This window comes from Nyctibius grandis, chromosome 7 (assembly GCF_013368605.1).
Source record: "Nyctibius grandis isolate bNycGra1 chromosome 7, bNycGra1.pri, whole genome shotgun sequence".
NCBI lineage: Eukaryota > Metazoa > Chordata > Aves > Nyctibiiformes > Nyctibiidae > Nyctibius > Nyctibius grandis.
Window position 1 is genome coordinate 36,475,563 of NC_090664.1, and position 27,498 is coordinate 36,503,060.

At 38.5% G+C, this 27,498-nt stretch overlaps 2 protein-coding genes across 2 annotated transcripts in view; both read left to right on the forward strand.

Annotated features, from left to right (window-relative positions):
- Positions 1 to 24,151, forward strand: part of LOC137665623 (macrophage mannose receptor 1-like) — a 35,213-nt gene extending 11,062 nt beyond the window's left edge. Inside the window, 19 exon segments of the mRNA XM_068404874.1 lie at positions 1,323 to 1,522; positions 2,953 to 3,080; positions 3,695 to 3,782; positions 5,013 to 5,157; positions 5,939 to 5,974; positions 6,088 to 6,263; positions 6,873 to 6,940; positions 8,554 to 8,654; positions 11,431 to 11,567; positions 12,591 to 12,705; positions 13,288 to 13,484; positions 14,714 to 14,804; positions 16,145 to 16,377; positions 17,209 to 17,374; positions 18,551 to 18,703; positions 19,149 to 19,265; positions 19,475 to 19,636; positions 22,591 to 22,623; positions 23,281 to 24,151. Coding sequence (XP_068260975.1) covers positions 1,323 to 1,522; positions 2,953 to 3,080; positions 3,695 to 3,782; positions 5,013 to 5,157; positions 5,939 to 5,974; positions 6,088 to 6,263; positions 6,873 to 6,940; positions 8,554 to 8,654; positions 11,431 to 11,567; positions 12,591 to 12,705; positions 13,288 to 13,484; positions 14,714 to 14,804; positions 16,145 to 16,377; positions 17,209 to 17,374; positions 18,551 to 18,703; positions 19,149 to 19,265; positions 19,475 to 19,636; positions 22,591 to 22,623; positions 23,281 to 23,444 — 2,510 coding nt within the window. The 3' untranslated portion in view covers positions 23,445 to 24,151.
- Positions 24,152 to 26,395: 2,244 nt separating this feature from the next.
- LOC137665413 (macrophage mannose receptor 1-like) overlaps positions 26,396 to 27,498 on the forward strand; it is a 39,017-nt gene continuing 37,914 nt past the window's right edge. Inside the window, 1 exon segment of the mRNA XM_068404363.1 lies at positions 26,396 to 26,456. Coding sequence (XP_068260464.1) covers positions 26,396 to 26,456 — 61 coding nt within the window.

The window sequence follows — 27,498 nt, forward strand, 5'->3', positions numbered from 1 at the left end:
CCATGACAGTGGATGGTAGGTGCTCTCTGAGGTCACGGTCCCTATTTGGGTTTGCATTGGGTTTGCATTTTATGCTCTAAGCTTTCAGTATATTTTACAAGAACTGGCCATTCTCAAACCCACCTTTTAATTTCAAAGTGAACAATTTGAACTGCAGTTTTATATCAGGACATTTGATATATTTACCTATAAGATTAACCTTCTCTCTCACCTTCACAAAGAGATAAACAGGAGTTACAGGCAGTTGCTGAGGCTATTCCATGCTCATCCCTTTAGTGGTAAATCTACCCTGGGAGAAGAATCTGAAACAGAGCAACTGTAATAAGGATTTTAAGTTAGAATTACAAAATCGCAGTATCAAAAATTGTTATACTATCAGTTTTTTTTTTACTTGTGATGCTAAGAACTCTGCATTCAGGGGATCATACTGTGCAGAGGCACAGAAAATAAGATTTCAAAATGCCATGAGGCAATCTGCTCTCCCCAAGATATACTATGTCCCTACTAGTGACCATTTGTCTGAAAACTTTCTCAAAAACCTTCAGTGAGGCCATGAGAAGAAAGCTTGCCAGGGAGTTTATGGTGCCAGCAGATGATCAGAGTATAAAGAGAGCAGTCAGAGATCAGTCTGGAACAGTGAAGAAAAATTAGCTTCCTTGCATCTGTGTTCACTGAAGAAGAAAATGGGCTTTCTCTGCTGGAAAATTTCTTTGTGAGGCTATGATCAGAGAGTCTATTTCAAGCTGAAATACCAGGAAAATAGATTATCGAACAAATAGATGACCTGTAGAATAGCAAGTCAGGACTAAGCACAGCTGCAAAAGCATCTACGAGCTGTAAAGGTCACATCAAGTGAACGGTTTGCTTTAACATGTAACTACCTGCTAAAACTGCCTTGACACCTAAGGGGTGAAAAAAAGCAAATTTTGTTTCCATCTGTATGAAAATCACTAGTGACTGAGGTTATGCTACCAGATATAAAACAAGCTTAACCTAAGTAGGAATGCGGTCCTCACTTGAACACAGGTTTTCACTGTAAAAAAAAAAAAAACCAAACCAAACTTACATTCTACCCATAGAATTAATTATGCAAGACATTCAAATTAAAAAAAAAAAAAAAGCAGGATCCCAAACTGATCATGACCTCCTCAAACAGAAAATACTACTCTTTGCCTGTGTGAAAAACACCTAAAATATAACACTGCTCTTCAAGTGTTATTGTATGGCAAGAAGTGAATGGCCATTGCTCAAAGATTTTAAGTAAGAATTAAACATTCTAGAATGTATAAAATCTCCAATGTGGTTTTTTGTTTCTCATAAAGGAAGTAATCCAGGATGTGTAGCCATGAGAACTGGGCCTGCAGCTGGATTATGGAACGTTCTTGACTGTGAGACAAAGCAAAAATATATCTGTAAGCAGTGGGCAAAGAGTGCAACAGCTCCACCTATTCCAACTACTGCTCCGGTCCCCACATGCCCTGAAGGTTGGGTATCAAACAGCCATAGTAGTTCCTGCTTTAAAGTAAGTGCCTAAATACTTAAAAGAAGAAGAAAAGTTTTGAACTGCTCTGTTTGGAAGGGGGGAAAAAGAAAAAAGAAAGAAAAAGGAAGTGACATCTTAATTTTGTTATATCTGACATTGGAATATAGCAAAAAAAAACCCCTCTAAACCAAACATCTCAGGGAATTATCCATAAAAGGGGAGAAACTAAAAGGGGAGAAACTAAGGAAGAAAGACAAGGCTGAAGAGATTGGACACAAGGGGAGGGAGGACACAGGAAAGAAAATGAGGAAGTTTGTGCCCCAGGGGTTGGATGAATTGGAGCAGAAAAAGGAAGAAGAGGAAGGTAAATATCAAAGTCCCTAGAAAGACGTAAAGAAAGGAGAAAAAAGAAGAAACAAGAAACAGCTTAATATTTGCAAAATTATTGAGTGAACAGTGTCAAAATGCTGTATTAAACAGCAGAAGCAGCAAAGCTTGGCTGTTAATGTGGCTCTTTATATCAGTTGTGGTCACTAGGTTGTGCAAAGATCCCATATTTATCTGAGATGTGTGAGAGTTCAGGGAACAAAGTAGAGAAATAGTGAAGTGTATCCACAAGCAGCACAATGCCTAAGGCTGGACCTTGCTAAGATAAGAACATTACTCCCCAAAATAAAACATAAGAAGTCACATGAAAGGTTAATTAAACCAGTGTTTATGAAGGACATTTTTGAGAGTTTCTGATGCAAAGCTACAGATAACTCATATTTGAAGTACACTCAGTTATTTCTAAGCAGGTGTACAAAAGGACTTTGAACAAGACATGAGGGTAATGCACAGATATTGATTTGGGATCATGCAAAATAGAAATGTGCTAATTAAATGTGTGAGATGTTAATATTTCTTATCACTTTATTGAAGTAATGAGTCCTCCTCTTTTTATTATGTTGTGGTTTTTTTTTCATTTCTTTCAGACTCAGCTGGAATGCTATTTACTCGGGCTCCTTTACCCTCACATCATAATTTTTAGCTTTGGTCAAACTTGTGCTTATTCTCTGTTAAACTACTGAAATGTTAGACATCATATTGCAAACGTAAAGTGAGAGTTGTAAACGACCATGAGCTCATTCTTTTGCTTGTATCTTCAGACTCCTCCCAGGCCAACTTGCCTCTCCACCACAGCCACTCTCCTTTCCCTTCATCTGGAAGGTGGCCTGGGCCCTCCTTCAGGCAAAACAAGTTAAAGAGAATTGTATTCCCTTCTAGCAATTCCTTCCCTTTGTGTGCCACCACTACGTTAACTAGCTAGACAACTCTAGTGCAAAAATTTTATGAACAGAGTAATTAATGCTATTTCTCTTATGGGCCTTTACTTGGCTTTTATGAAACCTCATTTATGGGTGAGCGAGACTATGAATTTTTATTTTATTATAACATATATAATATGTTTTAAAGTATTTTGTCCATAGTGTTTTCACAGATCAAATATTAAAAAGAAATCATGGCTTGAAGCTCGAGATTTTTGTAGACAAATAGGAGGGGATCTGGTCACCATTAACAGTAAAGAGGAGATACCATTACTAAGAAAAGCAATGTAGTGAGTATCTGCTGTATGTTTATCTTACCAGATTTAAGAGACATTTCATATGGACTATTGTGAACACTCTTAGATGATTTCTGAAATATATGGATTCCTCAAAATCCAAACTACATGTGATACTTTTGAATTTTATGTACTCATGAATGTTTTTAATTGTTTCATGAAAAAAAGAGTTGTTTTTATCCAGGAAATTAAAAACAAGTATCATGATTACTAGACAGAATTTAGAAATACATGAAATTGCGGGGATGGTATTTTTAGTAGGGTAGAAAACATGACCAATATATTTACTTCTGACTCACCTTGAAGTAGTCAATACTGAGACCATTTTCTGAATCTGTGAAAGCCTTTTCTAAGAAAAGAGAACATAGAGGAAATACAGGACCAATACTACTAATAAGTCTGATAAATAACCATTGCCACTGAGCCATAGAAATATTAGATATTTCTATGAAGAACATATGCAGCTGTATACCCTTCACCAAAGGTAATACAGCAATTATTACAACTTCTCTGCACTTTACAATGTCCTCTAGAATGTTTAATGACGTGTTTCTGGATGTTTTTTGTGTTGATGTTTGCACACTGCTCTGCCTTGTAATTTCTGTTAGTGCCACTCGCTGTAGCTTTGAAAAAGTTTGGCTCGGTATATTTTCCTTGAATCCAGATGAAGGATTTGCCTGGAGTGATGGCTCTCCAGTGAGTATTTTAATTTTTCATCAAATTTTTTTGCCTAAGATGTTTTGGGGTTTGTACATGTACTTTTTGGGTTTTTACTTTTATCCTCATCAAAGAAAAGACTAATCCTGCAAACTTTTACATGGTTGTTAATCTTTATTATTATGAGTAAAATCACGGCAACACATTTGAGTACATGGAAACCATCTGTATCTCATCAGGATCTGTAGCTTTCTGCACAGCACTCCAACATATTTTCTTTTCCAAGAATATAATGTGAACACATACTATCAGAACATAAAAATTCATCACACCGGATCTTGTATCCTGTCTCTGGCAGTGGCCAGAAGCATCCTAAAAGCTAATCAAATAGCAAACATATTTGCCAGTACACTCCTGCAACCCTCAGTAAGTGGTGGCTCAGGGTCTTTCAGAACTGAAGCTCAGATCTGTAATCTTAATTTATTTATTTCCATGAATTTATCCAGTCATCTCTTGAGCCCATGTAAATATCCACAGATGTGTGAAATGTTCCTGCAGGATTCCACTGCTTATTACCCTCCCTTTACTCCTACTCTTTATTCCCTATTTTTTAACCCAAGCAAGGACCTTTCCTCTTATCCTGTTGCACGTTAGTTTCTGTAAAAGTTTTTGAAAGTGATCTTCTCAAGAACTTTTTGAAAACCCCAAGTAGGTTATATCACGTGGTTCTCCCTTCCCATTTCGATGTCAGTTTCTTCAGAGGTAACTCCACTAGGTTTGTAGGACATGACTTGCCTCCCAAAAGCCACACTCCCATCCTCATTAACCACAGGGAAGGGAAAATATGGATGCTGAATTGATGCATGATATGGTCACTGCCACCGGATGGCTGTTGGACAATGTAATTTTGAACCAGTTCACAGCTGACGAAGTGAAACTACCTTGTCTGCACATGATTAGTATGAGTGGAATGGGGGTGAAGTTCTTATCTAGGTGAAGTTCATTAGAAACAGTCCATTTGCCTGTTTCTACTCTGGCTGTGTCTAGGGCTTGAGGGACAAGAGAAAAAGCCCTCCATGGCAAAACAGCCTGATCTCCTGATCACTGACATCATTGCCCCACTGTAAAATTTCTTATATCTATTGCTTTCCCTATGTTTGTTCTTTTTTAGTGAGAGAGAGAATATTTCAGACAAAACCAGTTTGTTTCTGTTTGCCAATGGAGTGAAACAGATGAAAAGAAGAGTAACAAAGATTGTTTCTTCTATAGGTTAGGTACACAAACTGGGATGATAGTCCAAGGAATTCAGGAGGACACAAGTTCTGTGGTGTACTCAACGGTGGGACTCATTCTGAACGGTGGCTTCTTTCAGTTTGTGAAGTACAACTTGACTGGGTTTGTCAAATAAAAAAAGGTAGATTTATTCTTCTCTTTAAGCAAGAAGCTTAAATAACTTTATACGCAGTTGCCTTCTAATATAAGTTGCTGGAGAAAGACACAAAATTTTGAAGAACTACTTTTTCCAAATGGAAGTCAAGAGCATTGGGTAACATAATATAGGCCAGGATTTTTCAATGATAGATGATGAGAACAAATAAATTTATTTCTTCATGTAAATTAGGATGTATAAATAATCCATGTGTTTGCGAGGGTTTCATAAATTGCAAACTTTTTGAATATTAAGAAGTTTTTGCTTGTATTTTTGTAATGTAGGAAGTAAGGAGTTGTGACTTCCTTATAATAACTGGTTTTTACACTAACACAGGTAAAGCTAAAACCCAAATATAATATCTTTGTACACCAAAGATTTAGTGGTGCTCCAAGTTCTCCTTTAACATTATTCAGGACTCAACTGCTTTTGGAAAAGCAATGGTTCAAAGCAGTGGCATTTCTTTTTCTATCAGAACCAGAAATGAATCCCAATCACTATATATAGTCATATTTCCTTTTGCTTATGAATATATGGGACTAAGAGAATTTTTTGATAGAGCTAAAGTAAATCTAGTGGAATTTTTCTCCCTCTTGATAAGAAGAATGTGTAGCTGAAATGTGTGGTTAAGCCTGTTTTCTAGTCAACGGCAAAAAAGCGCAGAATCCTGCTCTGTTCCTCACTCTGCTCTTTGCAGTCAGTCGCAATCTACATCATAAAAAACACTACGGAGATGCATCACACCTTCTATTCTCTTGTTTTGCAGGAGTGCCATTAAAATCTGAACCAACTGACACATACGGTAGGTTTTTGCGTACATTTATTCATTTTGTTCATTATTTTTCATCGAAATCGTTATTCTAAAATGAGCTTTTCTGTTCTACGGATACAAAATCTAAATCTTATATCTTCCAGCATATAAAACTGCTGCAGATGGATGGGTCATATATGAAGACAAGCTATACTACATCAGCAAAGAATACGTCTCCATGGAAAAAGCCCAAGAGTTTTGCAGGATGAATTCTGCAGATCTGGCTGTTGTTAATAGTAATAGTGAGAGGAGGTTCCTACAGAGAGCGCTAAAAGGAAACGTAAGAATCATTATAAACAGACAGCCTAAAGTAGAAATGCTTTTGACAATCTGCTTGCAAACCTTGAATGCCTCAGAAGTAGAGCCACTAGCACTTTCATTAACAAAATCCACCTGAGATGAGATCTATGAAATTCCCCCCAAACATGCCCTTTGGTCCCATGGGATTTGTCTCTCCTGCTCTGTGCCAACTGTGCCAAGGCAGTGAGGCAGGCTGGTGGGAAGAGCGATGTGGGAAGGTGCCAGCTCTGCTGGCTTGGGAAGTAGCTGGTGTGAGAGGGAGACTTGAGGTTGGCATTAGACGATGCTGCAGTCTTGGAGGGAGAAGAAAAGACATGTACTAGTTTCTGACTCAAGATCTGCTTCTCTCCTACTCCATCCTAAGGGCCCTCAGCACTGCGGGACTCAGCTCTGATGCTCCAGATAAAAACCTGGCTTCTGTGCCTGAGTGTGTAAACACATCCCTGTGCTTAACTGTAAGCACGTGCTTTACTGCTGTCAACTTCAGTGACTGCTTTGTGAACCTAACCAAAGGCACATCCATTTCTGCTTGTTTTACTTCAAAGATTTCTTTTTTTTTTTTAATTAAAATAGTATTTTCCTGTTCTAGGAGGAATACTGGAGTCAGTCAAGAGGATACTTCATTGGTTTAAAAGTGAGTCTTGATAAAAAGTTTAGGTAAGTTAAGATGATCACTGCAGCTCTTAACATGTAGAAACAAATGCAGTGTTTTATGTAGCTGAAGGTACTAAATGCTTTCAAGGACTGAAGGCGGTTCCACATGAGTACAAAGCAGAATGGAATAGTCCTAGAATATTCTGAAGTCCAATAGTTTTCCCCCAAAAGAAACAGGAAAACAACATTTTTTCTTGAGTAAATATTTACCCAAATAAAGGCTTGGCAGTTGTACTCTCCATACACACTTTATCAAGTTTCTTTCAAAGATTTGCCCATAAATTGGAGTGATACTTTACTATGCTGGATTTTATACCTATAAACATATGCACGCACACACACTTAAAATATGCTCCATACCATAGAGCCTAGCTTTCTTATGCTTTTTATCTATATATCACAGCTTCAGAGGAGTCCTCCAGAATTAGGAAGATGTGGACAATGAGTACAAAAGCTGCTTCTGACAGAGATTTTTAAGGTAGCCTCTGCAAACTCCCGTTCCAGGAGAAAAGTCAGCAGAAGTATACATTATGTAAAATTAACAAGTGTTGCAAAAAGACCAACACACAAATAAATTCAAAACTAAAGTAAAAGATACTGAAGAGCATGGTACTGGCACTGCCTACCTTCCCGTCTGCTAGTTAGGAGACATCTGGGAGGTGAAAGACCATGCTTCTGATCTTGACCTGAAACAGTTTTAGAGGAGATTTGAATTTAACCTTTCCACTTTAATTCCACCTTTGAGTGTCTGTAAATCACTAACCTTGGAAAGGGCAAAAGAGAAGCGAGGAGAGACAAGTTGGTAGTGACTGAGTCAGTGCATGACTCTAACCTCCTTATTTAGGACACAAATTAGGGAGATAGGGCATCGCTTGGGTTCAGTGAGCATCTTCTTTATTTAGATCAAGCATATCATCATCAGCAAGAGATAGATGAGAGAGCTGAACTTGTTTCCCATTCAGGCTGAGTGACCTAAATTCTGAAATATTGATTAAAATTCAGTGCTAACCTCTTCTTCCTTCAATAGCAATGCAGTAAAGTAAAAAGCATGTAAGCATAAAGAAAACATGTCAATTTTAATATTTCAGAAAGGGTGGTTTTAAAGCTGACAGAATGTCCATTAGTTTCCAGACACAAGACTTGCTAGAAATAACCTATGGAGACATTTCTCTTCAGGGTAAAATCCACAGAAAATAGTTTTTTCCTTGTTTGCATCTACCATAACATCAGAAATGCTTAGACTGAGAAGCATAATATTAATTAGGTGATAAAATGAAATCAGTTAAGATAAAACTTTTAATATTCTTCTCTATATTACATGTTATGGCTAACTGAAAATAGTTTCTGTTATTAAATGATGTCTGATCACTCCTGTCTGTCAACGGAAAATATGCTTGGTGTTTTCTTTTTCTCTTTTACAAGCAGTAAAAGAGAGTTTACATACATTTCTTTAAATTAGAATAATCAGATAAGGAGAGGAAAATCTGTGTCCTTCCAATTTTAGCTAGTTCCCATTAATGCGCATGGACCTTCTTAATTGTGAAGTGTTAATTAGGATTCTCATCTCACAATTGAAATGTATTAATTATTAATTATTTTTATATCTTTTCTTTAAGCTGGATAGATGGGACTCCAGTAACCTATGTGGCCTGGGCTCCTAACGAACCCAGCTTTGCAAACAATGAGGAAAATTGTGTGGTAATGTTGTCAGAGCAAGGTAAGTAACAACGCTAAACTATTAGGTTTTACTTGTCTCTGCTTGGACTATAACTGATGCTGTCAAACCTCTGTCCCTGGCTGTGGCAGCGGGGTTGGAACTAGATGATCTTTAAGGTCCCTTCCAACCCAAACCATTCTATGGTTCTATGATTCTATGATCTGATGTCATCTGTCACACAACCTTTTATGGCTGTTTTCTGCAATTCCTTTCCAGTGACAAGCCAACAAGATGCAGTAACTGGTGTAACCACCAGTCATGGAAGAGTCTATGCCCTTAGAATGGGGAGATTTTAGCATCATGTGTAATTTAATGCAGATGTCTCTCTCTGGATTTAGAAGTTTGATATTGCACTTTTTTATAGGGCTTTTCACTACTTCTCTAAGTAAAAAGTTGAGTGGGGTCTGTCTTCACTCCTATGAACTTAAGAAAACATTTATGACAGCTACAGGAAATAGAGGGGTTGAAGGTACAAGCCAATGCGAGGAGAGAGACAAATACATCTAATGACCTAAGACTGTCTTACACGCTTATAAGTACTCTTAAATGTAAATATCTTGCAAATCCTAGAGCTATTTTTTCCTCTTGGTTGTATTTCTTTAACTTAGCTGAGGCTAATCGGAATTCAGTAGTATATGTATACGGAAATCAATCTTTCAATTTATGTTTTATAAAGAATTCACTCAGCAATCCCACCTGAAATTCTGCCTTTATATGAAGACACCAAGAACAAGATTCACTTTTCTAAACATAGGCATCTGGTCTGATTGAGGTGTTTCCCTCCTTCTGCAGCTGTTGATCCAGAAAGGGGCAGCTATCCTGCCGGTCCCTGCCATATCTACCAGCTCTGCATAGATGGCTCAGCATTCCTGAGCTTGTTTCAGATGATGCTAGAAGTTTACATGTGGGTAATTGAATTGGACCATAAGGGAAGGATTAAGTTTGAGTTGACAACCAAATGTAGCTGTCACGGTTTAAAGCTGGGCCAGCTACTAAACCTGTGGCAGACGCTCTCTGTTAACCCTCCCCCCCGCAACCCGAAGGGAAAGGGAAAGGGAAAAGGGAGAGAGACTTATGGGTTGGAAAGTTAAAACAGTTTTAATAAACTATAATAATGAAAAAGAATATAATAACAATAATAATAGAAATAACCAAATATATACAAATATGTACAAAACCAAGATCAAGAGCTTGGAAATCCTCCTCAGGCAGAGTTGCTCCCCCCAGTACAGGCAGAGGGGAAAAGGCAGTACCTCCCCCCAGCACGGGCAGAGGGGAAAATGCAATAGCTCCACCTAGCACGGGCAGAGGGGAAAATGCAATAGCTCCCCCTGCCATCACACCTTTAACTGGAAACTGGCAAAGCTGGTACCAATCAGTGGGAGACAGGAGGGCCCCTCCCTCCTGGGCCCCACCTCCAGGAGGCAGTGGGTTAGTGATAAATAGGAAAGTGAGAATGACGTGTGTGGGATGGAATACCTCGTTGGTCAATCTTGGGTCACCTGCCCTGTCTGCTCCCCCCTGCAGTTGTGACCCCCCTTTGGCTCTTCACTCGTAAGCAGTGAGGAATTTAGCAGTGACCTTGGTTTCTCTAAGACTAATTGGCCTGGTTTGGGCCAAACCAGGACAGTAGCTAATGTGAGGTAGACCTCTGAAGTCTCATTATTGTCAAATGGAGATCTCACCTGCACAGCCAGTGCTGACTGAAAAGCAATTCAGTTTACTCTAGCACAGTATTCAGTTGCCTACATGTAGGTGGCTGTAGCTACCTGCGATGTCCTAGAGTTAGCCCACCTGACTGTAAGTTTCCCACAGAAACAGTGCCATATCTGTCAGCTCTCTGCAGGTACCTTGCATAGCCTCTCAAATGGTGCTAAGCACCTCTGTTTAGACAAATGAATCCTGCCCTAGCTCTCTATTGACTATAATAGTAGCTTAGAAACCTAGTGTATATCTTGACAACTGAAATGAGGTATTTTAATCTGCAAACTGAATCCCTAGATAACATTATATTAACTTCAGATGTTGGCCTCAGGAGATGGCACATATTTCATTATGTATGTTTGCACACTATTGTGCCCTTAGATTGATCCGGTACTTCTTATCTCATCCATTTCTGATACATTTTATTTTCAAATTTGCTTGCTGGTATATTTCCCCTGCTGCCTGCAATGTGATGATGCCATAGCTTGAACAAATCATAAACAGGTATGCGCTCTGTGGAGAGTCCTGGATGAGGAGCAGAAGGGTCAGGCGGTTCAAATTAAGCACAAGGGGCTACAGCTGTGCTACTATTAGAGCTTCAACTGGCTCATTCAAAGCTGCCATGGTTACTTTGCCTTGAGATCAAGCTGCAGCCTGAAATACAAAATAGAGAACATTGTGTTCTGCTAAAAAAAAAAATAAATTCATTTTTTTCTCATCCTCTTTCTCCTGTAATTCTCCTACTCGGACTCCTTGATGGATAGGGGTGGGGAGGGTGGAGAATGTAGAATGAAGTTAATTGACGACCAGAGCATTTCTTCTGAGTCACTGGCCCTTTCTTTCCAGTCCTTTACTCTTTTTTTTCAACTGCTAGACAGTAGCCCAGTAACTAACCATGCTGAGCATCTAAAGTCCATATAGATCTTCTGTTTGTAAAAAGTAGTTAAGTACATGAATGTACTGCATGGCTCTTTTACTCACTCTTATGGTCTAACTCAAAATAAGAAGTGATAAATTATTGTTACAAATACCATAACATCTTGACTTGCTTATGCTATCTAACAATTTTTAGGCTTGTGGAATGATGTAAACTGCGGTTCCTCCAATAAATTTGTATGTGAAAAACATAACAGTTCTATTAATTCAACTTTCGCTTCTCCATTGCCTCCTGGAGGATGTCCAGAAAGTTGGTTTTTCTTTAACAACAAGGTATGTCAACAAGTATCTTTATTAAATTTTGTAAAGCAGTGGAACTGAAAAAAAGAACTGAAAAAAGATGTTTTTTTGTGTTTATAAAATAAATCTGGAGAGTAATTATCCAGTCAGAACATGCTGGCTGGATAGCTGGGCTTTTTTGGAGGTGACTCTAGACATTTAACTTTGCAGTAAAAGTAGATATACGCTGAATAAATTTGCGAGAACATAGTTTGTGCAGACTTAAAATACACTTTAGCTTTTTAAGAAAACCCCTCCTCCTCTCCTGTTTTATGTATTTATGTTAGAAACTGAAATTTGTAATGGTCAGCCTTGAAAAAAAAGCCCTTCAAGTAGATGATTTAGAGAGAATGTACTTGAACAATCCTTTTGGCTTGTACAGGGTTCCCAAAGCTTTGAGTTCAGAAAGATGATGCCAAACTACAATTGTTTTGAGTCTAGGTTTGCATTCAGACATGATCTGGAAGTCCTCATTGCTGTAACCCAAGAACTTGTGCCAATTTGAGTTGAAGCTCCATTTGCCAAAGGTTGTTTTGTCCACTTTATATACACTGAGCTACTATTGCATTCTCAGAATGTTAGGTCAACGTGTCAAAGGATATTTCACACACTTTGGTGGGATGAACAGCTGTAACCACAGTCATTGGAAGCAGGACAAGGCACAGTAGAGATCATTCCCTGCAGCTGTGTCACCCAAAGCCACATTTTCTTGGTTTTAAATGATCCCTCCGTTATTGCAGGATGCAGGCAGATGAAAACGTGGGAAGGGATTATGTACTTGACATAATTACCATCAGTTCAGATGATGTTAGACTCCTGGATTACACTTTTTGCAATGAAAGGGGCTAAGTACCTACTGGGTAGACATACATACTTTCTACTCTTGATCTCTGTCACTTATTCTAGCCCTATATTTTTTTTTCTGGAGAATTGTACATCCTATAGCTAATTCATGAGAGTCACATACAACAGTTCCCATCTTTGCTAGTTTGAATTAAGTGCTTGCTGTTTTCCCAGTGTTTCAAAATATTTGCTTCCGATATAACAAGAAAGCTCACGTGGCATGCTGCACGAGATGCTTGTATCGATTTGGGAGGAAACCTGGCTACCATACCAAATGAACAAGTGCAAGGTACATATATGGGCTCTATTGAAAGAAAAAAATATTAATCTCTCACTGAAGAAACTGCTATACTCTCCAAAATAGATTATGGGATTATCTGATGAAAATTGCTTATTAGCCAGGTCAGTTTATGCTTCATTTTAACTCCAAAGTGTGAAACAAGAGCTAAATAATTACATATAAAAAATAAAGTGTGTGCTTCTAGTTCTTTCAGTTGCTCAGTTTTCATGAAACTTCCAGTCTGTTTTGAGTGTGGTTGCACAGATCACTCAAACTGACAGACATCTGTATTTTCTGTCTCTCTCACTGGCAATATGATCTGCTGGAACACTACGTGTGCATACACAGTGGGAAGGAGACATTTTCTAATTTGCTCCAGAGCTTTCTTTGTGGCTGTTTTCACCCTTAATGCTTGTGTAACATACGTTCCTACAGATGCTTATCTAAACATTTAGTCAAAGGCAGGTGGGGTCTGGAGTGGGAAATGTTACCCTTTTAATATGGCCCCAGTTCTGGGCTTTTGCACATTTTTCCTGTTTTGGGTAAGTCATGATGAGCTTTCCTTAATGAGAAATCTTTGCTTCCCTCCAGCTTTCCTCTTCTATCATTTAAAGGATGCCACGACTAATGTTTGGATTGGGATGAATGATATCAACAAAGAGTCCACATTTCTTTGGACAGATGGAAGGACCGTTTCCTACACCAATTGGGTTAATGGTGCACCAGAACAGAAACAAAGCTTCTTTGACTTTTATGACTATGAAACTTTGACAGACATCACTGTGGAGGTATAAGAAGTTTAAGTAACCTGTATATCTTAGGCAGCTAGATGGTTTTCCTAAAAGGGAAGTTACAGCAGCAATAACAAGATGCTGAAACAAGTCCTTTTGTAAGCAGATTGGGGCTTAGCAAATCACTTGATAACAATTCCAAATACACAAAAAATGTTTGGCAGAGGTTCTGAAGAAGAGGGATCTTGTGCTTTCCATCTGACCTATTGCAAAATACCAGTTCTGTAAAACAATCCCGGAGAGGCATACATTACACCCGTTCGCTCACAAACTGCATTACCACAAACATTGAAGTTGCAACACCAAACATAGAAAAGTTATGATAAATCAAAATTAAGGTTGTTGGTGCAACAATAATTTGTCTATGTACATGTCCTATTCCTGGCTAATGTGCTCCCACACTGCTTTACTAGTTTCTGATGGTACAAAATAGTATCTTCAATAAAAGGACTATTTCTCTGCTGAAGTTCAATCTCTTTTCAAAAGGAGGTAAACATGTAGTTTCTGAGGAAATAATTGGCAGCGAGTCACCAGAGATTTTTAACATCTATCATCGGTCAACTTGCTTATGACTAAAACTTGTTTCAATCAGCGTAAGAGAGAAACTTGGATGAAATGCTGAAAGACGATCAGAGAGTCTTGAAATCAGGGGAGCCATGAAGGAAATCATGAAGCAATTAAACACGAGGAAGTAAAGGGAAAATTTCATTGTTACTAAAGACATCCGATAGTGATAATCTGATAATGACTACAAACAACTGCTAGAGAGTACCTGCTTTCTGCAAGATAGTCTGCTTCAGAAAAGATAAATCCAGACTAGTGCTTTTCATAATAGTTCTTATATTGTTTTTCTCATTGATGGAAATATTTTGAAGCAGTTCTACATAATTTTAAATAAGAACTGAGATGACATATTACAGGTACTCTAGTAATTTCTGTAGTCATTAAAGGATTCTTAATAAAACTGGTAAAATTATTTTTTATAGATCTTTCAGACCTTGATGGGCACCAGTGGAAGCCTGGTTCAAATTTAAGGGGTCACTAATAAATACCAGGTCAAGTAGTTTGGCAGAAACCTAGGAAATTTGAACTAATTACACAGGTGCTCAATGAGCACCTCTGCTCTCCTCTTTTCTCTGCCATCGGGCTTGCACCAGGAGTACAGGAGTTTCAGCTCACCACCTCCTGCCTTTTGTAATGTCTGTGTATCTTCCCCTCTCCTTCAGACAGATTGTGTCTTCATCATGAAGTCAGACGGGAAATGGAGAGATGATAGCTGTGACAACGAGAGAGGCTATATATGCCAGATGAATTCACGTGAGTTCTGTTTAATCCAGTCTCCTAAATAGAGTGAGTATCTCAGTTAGATATGCTGAATGTATAAATCGATGTGATTTCTTCCAGCTTTGAGTCTCATTCTGAGTCTCTCAGGCTTTCAGAGCTCTACCAGTCTTAAGGCTGTTCTATTTTTAAAGTACAGTTTGTTACACAGAAATTGCTGGAGAGGAACCACTATCTTAATTGGGGTTTTGTACCTAAATTATGAATAATACTAGAGAATAATAAATGGAAACAGATTTCTTCTCAGCGAAATATGAGGCTTTTAGGCATCCTTTTTATGTGCAGTATAAAACCATGCTTTTACAGTGCATTTAATCCTCTCTTTACATTTCTACTGAATGCCATACGATGTCTATTGAAATGTACAGCCTCTTGGCTGTGTCTTTATTGTTGAATAATATTGTTTTTATTTTTTTTTTTACACCAAAAAGAGTAATGAATGTTGGCTCTCCTGCTGAAGGTCTGTAATTATGCAAATCCCTGCTGCCCAGCCATATAATGGGAGTAGAGAAGGCAAAGAACAGATAACAAAACAGTTTTGCTTCACAGTTTGCCTTTATTACAGCATTAGTAAAAACTATTCCCAGCAATTCAGTCGGCTCCTGCAGCCCTTTCACTCAGCATAGCTAACTTGCTTGGAAGAACCCCCTCTCCCTGCACAGCAAACACATAGTTTTAGGGAGGCATTTTTAGGTTGTTTAATCCCAGCTATAGCAGTTCTTTATACATTGACAATCCCAAGGGTGGAAATAGACACTGCCTGACTCAAATGTGCAGGCAACGTTCAGGCAGCCCTTACAGACAGGCTAATGACTTTGAGTCAACAGCGAGTGGTGATCAATTAACATCAAGTATTAATGTCTCAGGCTGTGACAACAGGGTGCAGTAAATGCCTTAAATGTCTAGCCCTAAGTCCTCTCCACCAGTGATCTGAAAGAGGCATATACTCAGATATTCAGATTTAGTCAAAATATCTTAAAGCACGGGAACTCAAATATCCAATTTATGAGTCTTCGTCTGCACTAGTCAGGCTTCTAGCAAGTATATGCTCTACTTCAGGGCATCCAGGATTTCACTCTGCTTTTTACATTAACAAATTTGGTTCATGTTTTACAACAAGCTTGCTTTAGGATTTTTGTTTTGTTTTGGTTTTTGTTTTTGTCTTTGTCTTTTTTTCATTAACAAATTGTTCATGGGCTTAAATAAAGATTTTGACTTGTTGTTAATACTGGACCTTTTGGCCTATTTGTTTATAGCTTCCATGCTAGAGATGAATGGTATGTTCTAAATTCATGCATTCAGTTTTTCCTCCATAGTTGCCTCACAGTCTGAAGTACCAACAACAAAGCCAGCCTCTGGCTTTGTCCGTTATGGTGACAGTACCTATTCAATCATCCCATCTGAAATGCAATGGGAAGAGGCCAGAAAAAATTGTCAAGACAAATCTGCAGAACTTGCCAGCATTTCAGATGCCCACATCCAATCCTTCCTGTGGATCCAGATGTTGAAATATGGAAAACCCATATGGATCGGTCTTAACAGCAATATGGTAAGTGCTGGACAGATAGGAGGTGCAGGTGCTTGGTGAGCTCTCTTCCTCTTTATAGACCTGCTGGATGCCCAATTTATAACAACGCTGAAACAACTATACTCTGAATGGCTTTACTGTGTATTTGCATAAATTTCTAGTGATCCTGTTAGTTACTCAGACTTACATGCACCAAATGGAGTGAAGAGTCACAGAAAAGGTTAAGCAGGAAGCAACAGATGAAAGCAGAAAGCTCTAGAAACGATAAAAGAAATAAAGGTGCAGACTGAGAGTCATAAGCCAAGATGTGCAGCTATCACACAGCAACCGTTAGCCACTCTGAAAGTCTAACTCCCTGCTATATAGAGGGCTACTTATAACTATCATTATATTAATAAAAATTATTATGAGTATTAGAGAGATATTTTAAGATTATTTTGACTGTTTAATGTCAAGTAACCTTTACTCACCAAATAGCTCCAAGTTTTAGTTTAAATAAAGCAGAGCAGAGGGGACAAATTCTCTGTAATTTCTTCTCTTGATATGGGATTTACTAAATGACCTAAGATGGACTCATCTGAGTTTCTTGCATGTTGTAGAAGTTTGTGTTACTTCAGAAAAACCCTCCCAAAAGCAATGCACTGTTGAACACTGTTCATATGTAATCCTTTTGTAACTCAGAGCACTCAGTGACATTGCTTAGAACAGTGAATGGTGTTTAAAAAACCAGAGCAGCACAGGGCGCTTTTTTTTTTCTGAAAAGCTCAAATAGACATAGGACACTATATTTATGTGTCAGAGCTTTTTATGTAAAAAAAACCCCCTCTGCTACCAGAACTTCTTGGTTTTCAGACTGGTAGCTATTACAAATGGACCGATAACTGGAAAACCAGGTACACGAAATGGGCAGCAGGGGAACCAAAGAAGAAAAATGCTTGTGTCTACCTAGATCTTGACGGTACTTGGAAAACAGCATCCTGCAATGCAAGCTACTTTTCAGTTTGTAAGACATCAGATGGTAAGCAACTTAATGTAATAATTTTAAAGACACATTCCTAATTCCATTAGTCTACCTAATCCTTGAGACTGCTCCGGCTTGGGCTAAAACCCTCAGAGGACTATGCTTCAGGATATCGTCTACCTCCCTGAAGAATGTGGAGGTTTGTAATTGGATGATGTATGATTTCAGGCACATGAAAGCCTCTTGTGCAAATGGATATGGCTGCACTGCTTTCATGGTAGTCATAATTGTTTGCATAAGATGAAGTTCTATCTTCAATGTATTTTACTCTTTCTGAGAAGTGAGCATAAATCACATTTGAGATTGTGTGTAATATAAATAAGTGCTGGGAACATGCCCTGAGTGTGTCGACTGCAGCAACTGGATAAGTTCACACACAGGTGTCACTGAGTCGAAATACAGGCAAAAGTTTCACTCCCATTCACAATTGCTAAAGCAGTTCTGACGTAGATGTAAGAGCCATGGGAATGGGAAGGACACTGTAACTCTTCGTAGAGGCATGCAGATGTGTGTTTGCTTGTAGATTTTGTAGAATTGTGTCATTTTCCCTCCTTGAAGATTTAAGGCTACATAACGTAGTCTGTTCCTGATGTGAGATTCAAGACAGATTTTGCTACTTGAAGGTGGCTTCTGAGTTAAACTTTCCAGACGTACATTTGGTCTGCATAAGCAGTGCAGATCGATAGAAGTGAATTGGAGTTGCACACATGATCAGAAACAGAGACTAATTTGGCAGAGGCATGCTCCACTGATGGCTCCTTTACATAAAGTGACAACATACAGAGACAAGGCAGATATACAATATGGGACTGTGGTATCAATGATTCATTAACCTACAACAGCTTTCTGTGTTGTGAGAATGCAAATTCGAGATCTGCATCACCCCTCAGGGTTTGGTTTCCTCACAGTACTGCCAAGACGGTTAGTTAGATGCTGCAGGATGTAATTTGTTTCCTTGTCCTAAGAAATGTGATTGGAGAAATAAAGAAGTTTCACACTCTTGGCTGCCTGGTTCTCCTCATTGTCTGAGCCGGTGGCCTGTAGGAATAGTCAGGAGTAGAGGTCTAGATAGTTAAAGCTGGGTGAGAGAAATCCCACACGATTTACACACATATCCTACCTCATAGGTTACTCATAATGCAATACCAATTTCATACCATATGGCTTCTTTAGCTATAGCTCCTACTGACCCTGCTCAGCTGCCTGGAGATTGCCCCGAAGCAGCTGAACTCCGAGCTTGGATCCCTTACCTTGGCCACTGCTACTACCTCGAAGCATCTGCTGGAACAAGCTGGGCACTGGCTTCCCTCGAGTGTGCTCGGTTAGGTGAGATCCTTCATTACCAACTGACAAGATTTGTATGAAAGTTTATACAAAACTCATATAAAAATGTGAAAACATTGACTTTAAAAAAAATATAATTAGAAAGACTTTATTTACTCACCAAGCTATTCTAAATCTGGCACAATGAAAATAAACTGACACAAGTAACTTTGTACAGCCTTCTGTCCTCCCAGGGGCTGCAGCCTCCCCAGGCATCGAGCTCCCCATCAGTTCCTGGCTTCTGGGGCATCATCCTGGGCACAGTGGTGGGGGGCCATGGCCATTAAGCACATCCAGGGCTCTGTCCTCTGCAAGAAGCAATGGGGAAGCCAGCAGAAGAACATGCATAATACTTTCAAAAGTTATTGTTTGTAAAGACTTGAAAGAGGAGGTCATTCCAGTAGTTGCTCGCGTAGGTTATGGTTATTTGCTTGCTAATGCCTTTCAGGTGCTACCTTGGTTTCGGTAGAAAACATGGATGAATCTGACTTTCTGATTCATACAATACAACCACTTGGAAATAAAGTAGGAGGCTTCTGGATAGGACTTTACCAAAATGTGGATGGTAATGTCTTTCAATATTTAATTTAAAAATGCTTTGCTAATATGAGAAAATTAAGGATACCTGTATTTTTACAAAAAACGACATGATCTTCTGCTGAAAAATGTGTTACTGTTACATTTTTGAAGTCATTTGCTGAGCTAAGGAGTTAAAATATCCATGAGATAGATTTTAATGTTTTGGTTTTTTTTACTCTGTATGTTGCTCATTAGGCCAGTGGCTGTGGCTAGATAATGCTACACTGGACTTTGTCAACTGGGAGGAGAAAGAGTCCAGTACGGAGCATCACTGTGTCGAAATGACTGCACCATCCGGTTACTGGGACAACACTGATTGCTCTTCTGAAAAAGGATTTATCTGCAAACAATCCAAAGGTAAGTCCTTAGTGACTCAGTCCTTAATGACAGAGCAGATCTGTTTACTAGTAACTGTATAGCCTTCTACCATATGTCTGGAAGTAATTTCAGACAGTTTAGTTTGGCATGTCCCACTTTTCTAAACATTTGTAGCTGCCTGTTTTTTCAGACTGCGAGCTCTTCACATCACTGTCTGCACTCGCACGGGAATATGGTAATGTGCTGTATGCACCCTAGGTTAAGAATGAGACTTTCAGAAAACTTTTGAATACCTAACATAGGCATTGTTATGGCATCTGTCAAACACTTGTGCAAGCATATGACTTTTCCAGGAACTAAGTATTGTAAGTTATTATATCCTTGCAAGGAGGAATCAATGTGAATAATCAAGCTTCCTCTTCAAGCTTGTTATATTCAAAAACTATATTACTGTCCAACATCAAAAACTGGCTTTGTGTATTGGGCCTGACTCAACAACCTTTAAGTCAGTAATGCCTCAGGGATATTAAAAGGCTGTTTGTATTGCAATAATAATATAAGGAGTACTTCCCTATTAAATGAAAACTTCAAGTCATTACAGAAGCTGTCTTATCAGCATTTCTGGAAAATTTCATGCAATACTGTATATGCCAGACTAATGTTTCAGCGGTAAAAAACCACATGTAGTATTCCCAAGTGGAGATACAAAAGATACAATTGTTTGAAAGAATGCATTATCATTCTATTCTCTTAAGTTAGGTGTTAAAATCTATCTTACATAAAAAATGGTAGGTTGCCATCTTTAAACCTTTGTACTTTCTTCTGTAGTAAGTGTGAGATCAGGTTTAATTTTCCAGCTTTTGCATTGTGCATTGTTCCCAGTAAATCATGGGGAACACCTCTGTCCTATGCTGAAAACCTCATTTCCTGTGTAAAACAATTTTCAAGATTCATTTGTTTGGATGAAAAGTTGAAAGGACATGATTTCAATACTGAAGACATCGCAAGACATAGTAGTTCTCAGAAAAATAATTGAAAATTTGAGGTTAGCTTTTTTATAATTTTGTAAATGTAGTCTTTTATTAAAAAAACAAACTGAAATGTAACCAAGAAACACTCATCTCCCATGCACTGTTAATTTCCATGCTTAAATCAGCACATGACCATGTCAATAAATCAGTCAATCCCCATTAAGGATTTACTAAGAATATCCAAATTATATTCCATCCCATATAGTACTAAAATAATAAGGAAGCACTAACATCCATCCATTGAGTCATAAGATGGTCTCAAATGTAACTATTTCTTTCCTTAGTAGGGGATACTGTTGATTTTTACCTATTCATTTTACATTCTGCTCTGCTTTCATTTCATTTTACATTTTACCTTTAGAACTTCACCTCTGGGTAGCAAGTGTGTTTTCAAACTATAATGTAAAAAAAAACCAAAAGGAGAAATATTTCCTTATAATTTAGGAAGTCTTCAAAGAATCATAGAATGGTTTGGGTTGGAAGGGACCTTAAAGATCATCTAGTTCCAACTCCCCTGCCACAGGCAGGAACACCTTTCCTCTAGACCAGGTTGCTTAAAGCCCCGTCCAACCTGGCCTTAAACACGGCCAGCGAGGGGGCATCCACAACTTCTCTGGGCAACCTGTTCCAGTGTCTCACCACCCTCACAGTAAAGAATTTCTTCCTAATATCTAATCTAAATCTACCCTCTTTCAGTTTAAAACCATTCCCTCTCGTCCTGTCACTACTTGTCCTTGTAAAAAGCCCCTCTCCCGCTTTCCTGTAGCCCCCTTCAGATACTGGAAGGCTGCTATGAGGTCTCCCTGGAGCCTTCTCTTCTCCAGGCTGAACAACCCCAACTCTCTCAGCCTGTCTTCATAGGAGAGGTGCTCCAGCCCTCTCATCATCTTCGTGGCCCTCCTCTGGACTCACTCCAACAGCTCCATGTCCTTCTTATGTTGGGGGCCTCAGAGCTGAACGCAGTACTCGAGGTGGGGTCTCACGAGAGCAGAGTAAAGGGGCAGAATCACCTCCCTCGACCTGCTGGCCACGCTTCTTTTGATGCAGCCCAGGATGTGGTTGGCCTTCTGGGCTGCAAGCACGCACTGCTGGCTCATGTTGTGCTTCTCGTCAACCATCACCCCCAAGTCCTTCTCCTCAGGGCTGCTCTCAATCCATTCTCCGCCCAGCCTGTATTTGTGCTTGGGATTGCCCTGACCCACGTGCAGGACCTTGCACTTGGCCTTGTTGAGCTTCACGTGGTTTGCACAGGCCCGACTCTCAAGCCTGTCAAGGTCCCTCTGGATGGCATCCCTTCCCTCCAGCGTGTCGATCACACACAGCGTGTCTTGATTCAGAACAGTTTTTCTTACTTCAAAAGAACATCCAATATGTTTAATTCGTCTTCTTTTCTGAGTGTCAAACATGTTTTGCACCTCTTCAACAAAAAAAGATTTTTACAAAGGTCTTTTCTTTTTCTCTGTCTCTTTCTTATGCATAGGTAAATGGGAAGATTACAGCCTTGATTCAGAGGTCATTTTCTAGGGAAGACATTTAAGAACCTTAAACTGAATTGTAACAGTGGAATCCTGCTGGACATGCAGAGCTTCCTAAAATGTGCTGTGTGAAATTAAGCTTCAGAGTTGTACATCATGTTCTTAGTAAAATTAATATTTCAGGAAAAATGTGAAAAGGTATTTTTCAGTGAACTTAGAAAAGAGGCAGTATTTGAATGTTCGTAGATATAAAAACAACAAAGTCTTAAACGAATGAATATTATAGTTTAGTAACGCTAAGCAGGAAGGTAAAACCTTAGTAACATACATTTTGCCTCACTTATGTTGCCTTTTATAACATATATATATGTTATTAATGCAATAGTAATACTGCAAGGGTTTTTGTTCCTGTATAATTTTAGCAAAACAGTCAAACACATGAATTCTAATGAAGTGTCATATTATTTCTCTCTGATATTCACTGAAGTTGAGCCAAGTGGGAGTCCTCTACAGCAAAAAGGTAAGAGCTTTCATAAGAAAATTAACAAAAATCTAAAGACAAGAAGAACTTAAAATGAGTTTTCCCAAATAACCCCCTTTAGAGAACAAGTCCTGCTGAGAGTTACTGGGATACATGTTTATAAATCACTCAGGGTAATCCCATGGTGCCTTTTATGTACACACAAGCATGCACATGTTCTTGGTCAACTGCACTGCTGCAGGGCTAACCCTGAGCTGACAAGCTCAGCAGTGACCCAACTTGTAATTAACTTTGAGAACAGGCTTGAGAGAGCTTTAACTAGAGTGTTAAAACCTAGGTAGTAGATGTATATGCAAATTTCTTCCATAGGTATTATTGTAAATCATGTAACATAAAAATATTGTAAAATTAATTTCCAAATAATTAGCATCCCATATCCATATCTAAAGCATGCATTTTCATTAAATTCTTACAAGCATCCACTGCATGCATTGTATATCACTGTAATTGTCCACTAAAACCACATTAGCTTTAGCAACAGAGACCTGACTACAGATCAGCAACAATTCAGGGCTCAGATTTACACTGAACAGACTCCAAGTTCAAGCAGGAGAGAACACCTCCTCCATGTTTTTCATGTTATATGTAGAATAAAAAATTACTAAGGTTTCTCACAGTTCTATGCATTCATTTCAGGCAAGGAGAAGAATGAAGAGACTCACCCACCTGTTCATGTCTCCATTTGGCCACTCATTTTCTTGGCTGTTCTCACTCTTGGAGCTGGCATGTCAGTCTATATCTACAAGAGAAAAAGACAAAACCAACTATCAGTTTCTGGCAATGAAACACTTCTAGAATGATGTGTTGGTGACTGAAGAGTTGGTGAGAATGGGTCCTGTAGCACGTACCAATTTAGAGGAGCAAGCTACTTGCTGAAATTAAAGGATGTATCTGTTAAAAGTCTCTAGTGAGGATATCTGTAATCTTAAATTAAATCCCTTTTCCCTTTGTGCTAGCAGATTCTTTTGTATCATCCATATTTACAAAATCAGAATTACAGATTGATGTTACAGTTTTGTAACAGTCAAGATGTTCTTAAGTGCCTTAGCAAAAATACTGGTGTAAATAACTTGTCAAGAACAAATAAACATACTGAAAAAGGACTATAAAAGTCAACTAGTGAGAATGAATGTTCAATAATGTGTGATTACTATCTAGAACTGTATTTCCACATCTTTGTGGACACTGCAAGAAACTCAAAAAATAAAATCTGCCCAGCTCTCTTGCAATCTTGAACTCATTGTGCCCCACAAACTTCACTCCATCAGACCATCACTTTTATTGTTCCTTATAGCTGTATCCTATTACACTTACTTATAAAATGATGTTTCATATCCTTATCTCGGATAACTTTGGGATAGAAAACCTTGCCATTTTCTTTTTTTGCTATGGAAAACACAGTTCATACCAGCAAAGGATATTAAGCTCAAGTGTAGGTTTTGTTCTTTTTTGAATCTGGTAATGTAACTGTTAACTGTAGTATGTTCACTAACATGAATTAAAATATTCTCACCCTTCTATTCTTCCTTCTTTTTGTTAATGCTTTGAAATAAATAAAGTTTTTATCAGTGTAATTTTCAGCTTCAGACTTCCCTGTGAAGCAAGTGAGAGGAAAGGGGAAGGGACAATAACTCTTCCGTCAATAACAAGGAGGGTTTCTCTCCCTGTCACTCTGAATTCAGCTTGAATAAGCACCAATTTGCCATTTTTAAATGCGAGAAAAGGAACTGAAAACTAAGGAACGCAGCAGATTATACCTGTACTAGGAATCTGAAAGAAGACTAAGTTTAAAATGTTAGAAAAATAGGGGAAAGCAGTACAAAATGTGAGCTGCAAATATAATTTAGACACTAAACACTTTATGGGGAAGAGTGCTTAGCAGATAGCCCCAGCAAACAACCTGCCTTCCCCAGGCTGCACAGAGTCTACTGAGCAAGCTGGAAAGTTAAAAGAAATAATAATAAAAAGTAATGAAGTTTCTTTTCTAGGCACTGGACTCTTCTTTTCTTGGTGTAAACACAATCAAGGATTTACCACACTGGTGAGAACAGGTTATAGCACAAGTGAAATGCAGCACGCAGGACACTGACAACAAAAAGTTTGTAACAGGCATCAAGGTGGTTGGTCATATGAAAGGGGCAGCTCAATTCTTCTTTTAGCCTACCTCAGTGTCTGCACTAATCTCCCCCCATCACTCTGCAGCCTTGGGGAGCTGAATCCTCACAAGCATCTATTTACACAAGGTGGGGACTAAAGCCCAGTTTGGACCGGAGCGTGGCTTGTACTTCATGAGGCAGAGGAAGGAACTAGGCAGGAATTGTGTCCTTCAGGTATTTTCCCTTGGGATCCCTTGTGTCGGAGCCATTTCATTTTGTGATTTCAGATGTACCTGAAAGATGGTTTTCACTCACAGCTTCTATTTCTCTCCCACCCAAACATTATCTGTGGCACCACTCAGCTTTACGACTGTGGGCTACTCTTGCAAGCCTTGATCACACTAAGCTCTTCCTGAATGTCACCATCAAATAGAGTAGTTACTATTAAACAATTTATTATATTCCTACTATTACTGAAATCCAGACATTTTTTTCTGAAAATATTTTTCTCTCTTAGTAGTTTCTAACAGTCAAGTCAACAAGTTTAGCCAGTTCTTGCAATAATTTTCCCTTACACTTCATAAATAAAAGCCAAGATAGTTGCTCATCTTCTGTTCAGCTTCTATATATATCTCACTACTGACTATTTCACTTCTTGCTTTTTCCAATTTCATTATCACAATGTCTTTTAATTTCACTGGTGTAAATAAACAGAAGGAACTGTAGGACTTGTCTGCATGTGAATATTTGCCAGCACAGTTTTGCAGCCTAGTTGTGCAAGAACTGCCATGCCAATGTAACTCTTCAGATGAGCACTTTGCTAACAGATTAAAAGGAGCTTTTCCAATTTACCTTACATTTGGCTTTGTCCTGGAACATCCTCATTAGGAATTTCTGAAATAGATGAACACATCCTTTTGCTTGACAAAAGTATTCCAGGCAAAATTTTCCTTCCTATTACAGGGAAGCTTACCACTAGCCTATAGCATTGAACATCTTCACTTCTTTCATATCTTCAACAAGTAGTTATAAACAGCCCAGCCTCAAACTGTGATCAAAGCAAGCAGTGTAACAGTGCAGAAAAAAAGCAGTTTTAGCCCTCAAAGTGAGCAATAATTCATAACACACCAAATACTGCAGATCCTGTAAAATGTCCTCTTTTTCTTCTAGATATGTAGAGCTGCAACTTTATAGCGACGTACTGAACCACTGGGGTTTTGTCTTCCTCTGTTTCTGAGATGTAAGGTTAAAGAAGAGACTGAATTTTTAAGTGATGATATTTCACTGCAATTTTCTTGTTACCAATTCTCAAGTTGCTTTTTTAGATCTTTTGTAACACCCCAACAACTGACCCGTATATAACACTAGTGAAGTCCCAGAAAAAGACAAAGGTCACCACCTCTAGTTACAAGGATGGAGACTTCAGTTTTGGAAGTGACTCATTCTTCAGAGAGAGCAGTGTTTGCAGTGTGCACTCTAGTTATTTCAAAATACCATGTGACAGGAAATTTCCTTATTTAGAGTACAGAGCTTTATCCATCAAGCCTTTGACACAGAGAAGGACCTGTCACTATCCTCACTCAGAAGGATTTTATACACTGCCAATCTTATAGTGCAGCTTTTGGTAGAGGAATGAAAAGCAAGTTACATTTGCAATGAGTTTCTCCAGGTTCCTAGTTTTTCTTTCCCTCATGCATGGTTCATTACAGTCACTGGGTAAGTTTCCTGTTGGTTTTGTGTTAAACTAGATATGAAAATGCTTTTCCTTGGGCAGCTTTACAGTTTTAATACATAGACTGATTATTTCTATTTGTTATCAGATTTGATACATTATCTAAAGAGTATGTTGGGTATTATCCCAGCAGTTCTTGATTCACAGAATAAAAGAGGGGAGATGTAGGGATGTTGGGGGAAATGGAGGCAATAAGACCAGGATCTTTAAACTGCAATTTTTTTCTGTGGAAATACTAAATCAGATGGCACTGTATGGGAAGACGATGAGATGAGGAAGCATGGAGCTCTTTCAATTTACGCTTCCCATCACACCCATGGTGCAGTGATCAGTCAAAGGGGTTTGGAGCCATGTTTTCATGATAGCTGTGCAAGTTTCTCTTTCTGCTCCAAGATATGAGGTATGAGAAGGAAGAACTGGCTCCTCCCCTCCAGTCTGACCAAATTAGAATAGTTCTAGTCTGAAGACGTGTATCACTCATTTGGTATAGCTATAGAGAGAAACGGTAAAGCAGCAATGTATGTAGAACTGAATGGATGGATATGTTTGCATGAATATGAGACTGAGAGCATATATTAGAAATTTCAGGATAAAAGAACGCTTACGTAATACTGTGATAGTTTAAAAAGATTAAGCATTGCTAATCTTAAAGAATTTGAGTTGAGGGTGAATCTTCAAGACCTCTCCAAGTGCAGAAATGTGCAACTGAAACTTCGAAAATTTACTGTGTAAATATGTATTCTCTCTGATCAGCTATCTTTTTCTTTAAACAATTAATGAAAAGATGGAGTGATAAAGCAAACTTATTGAGCTGTATAGAATACAAGGATGCAATAAACCCATTGTTGTCTGAGATCTACTTGTGGTTTTTCTGTCTCCAGGAACCACAACTTATCAGCAACTTATCATCACAGAATTTGACTTTCCTACAAGGTATATAGATCAAACCCTAAACAGTGTATTTAAAACCCAAATTTTACTAAAACATTTTATTTAAAATATCTAGCTACACAATGAGGAAAATGA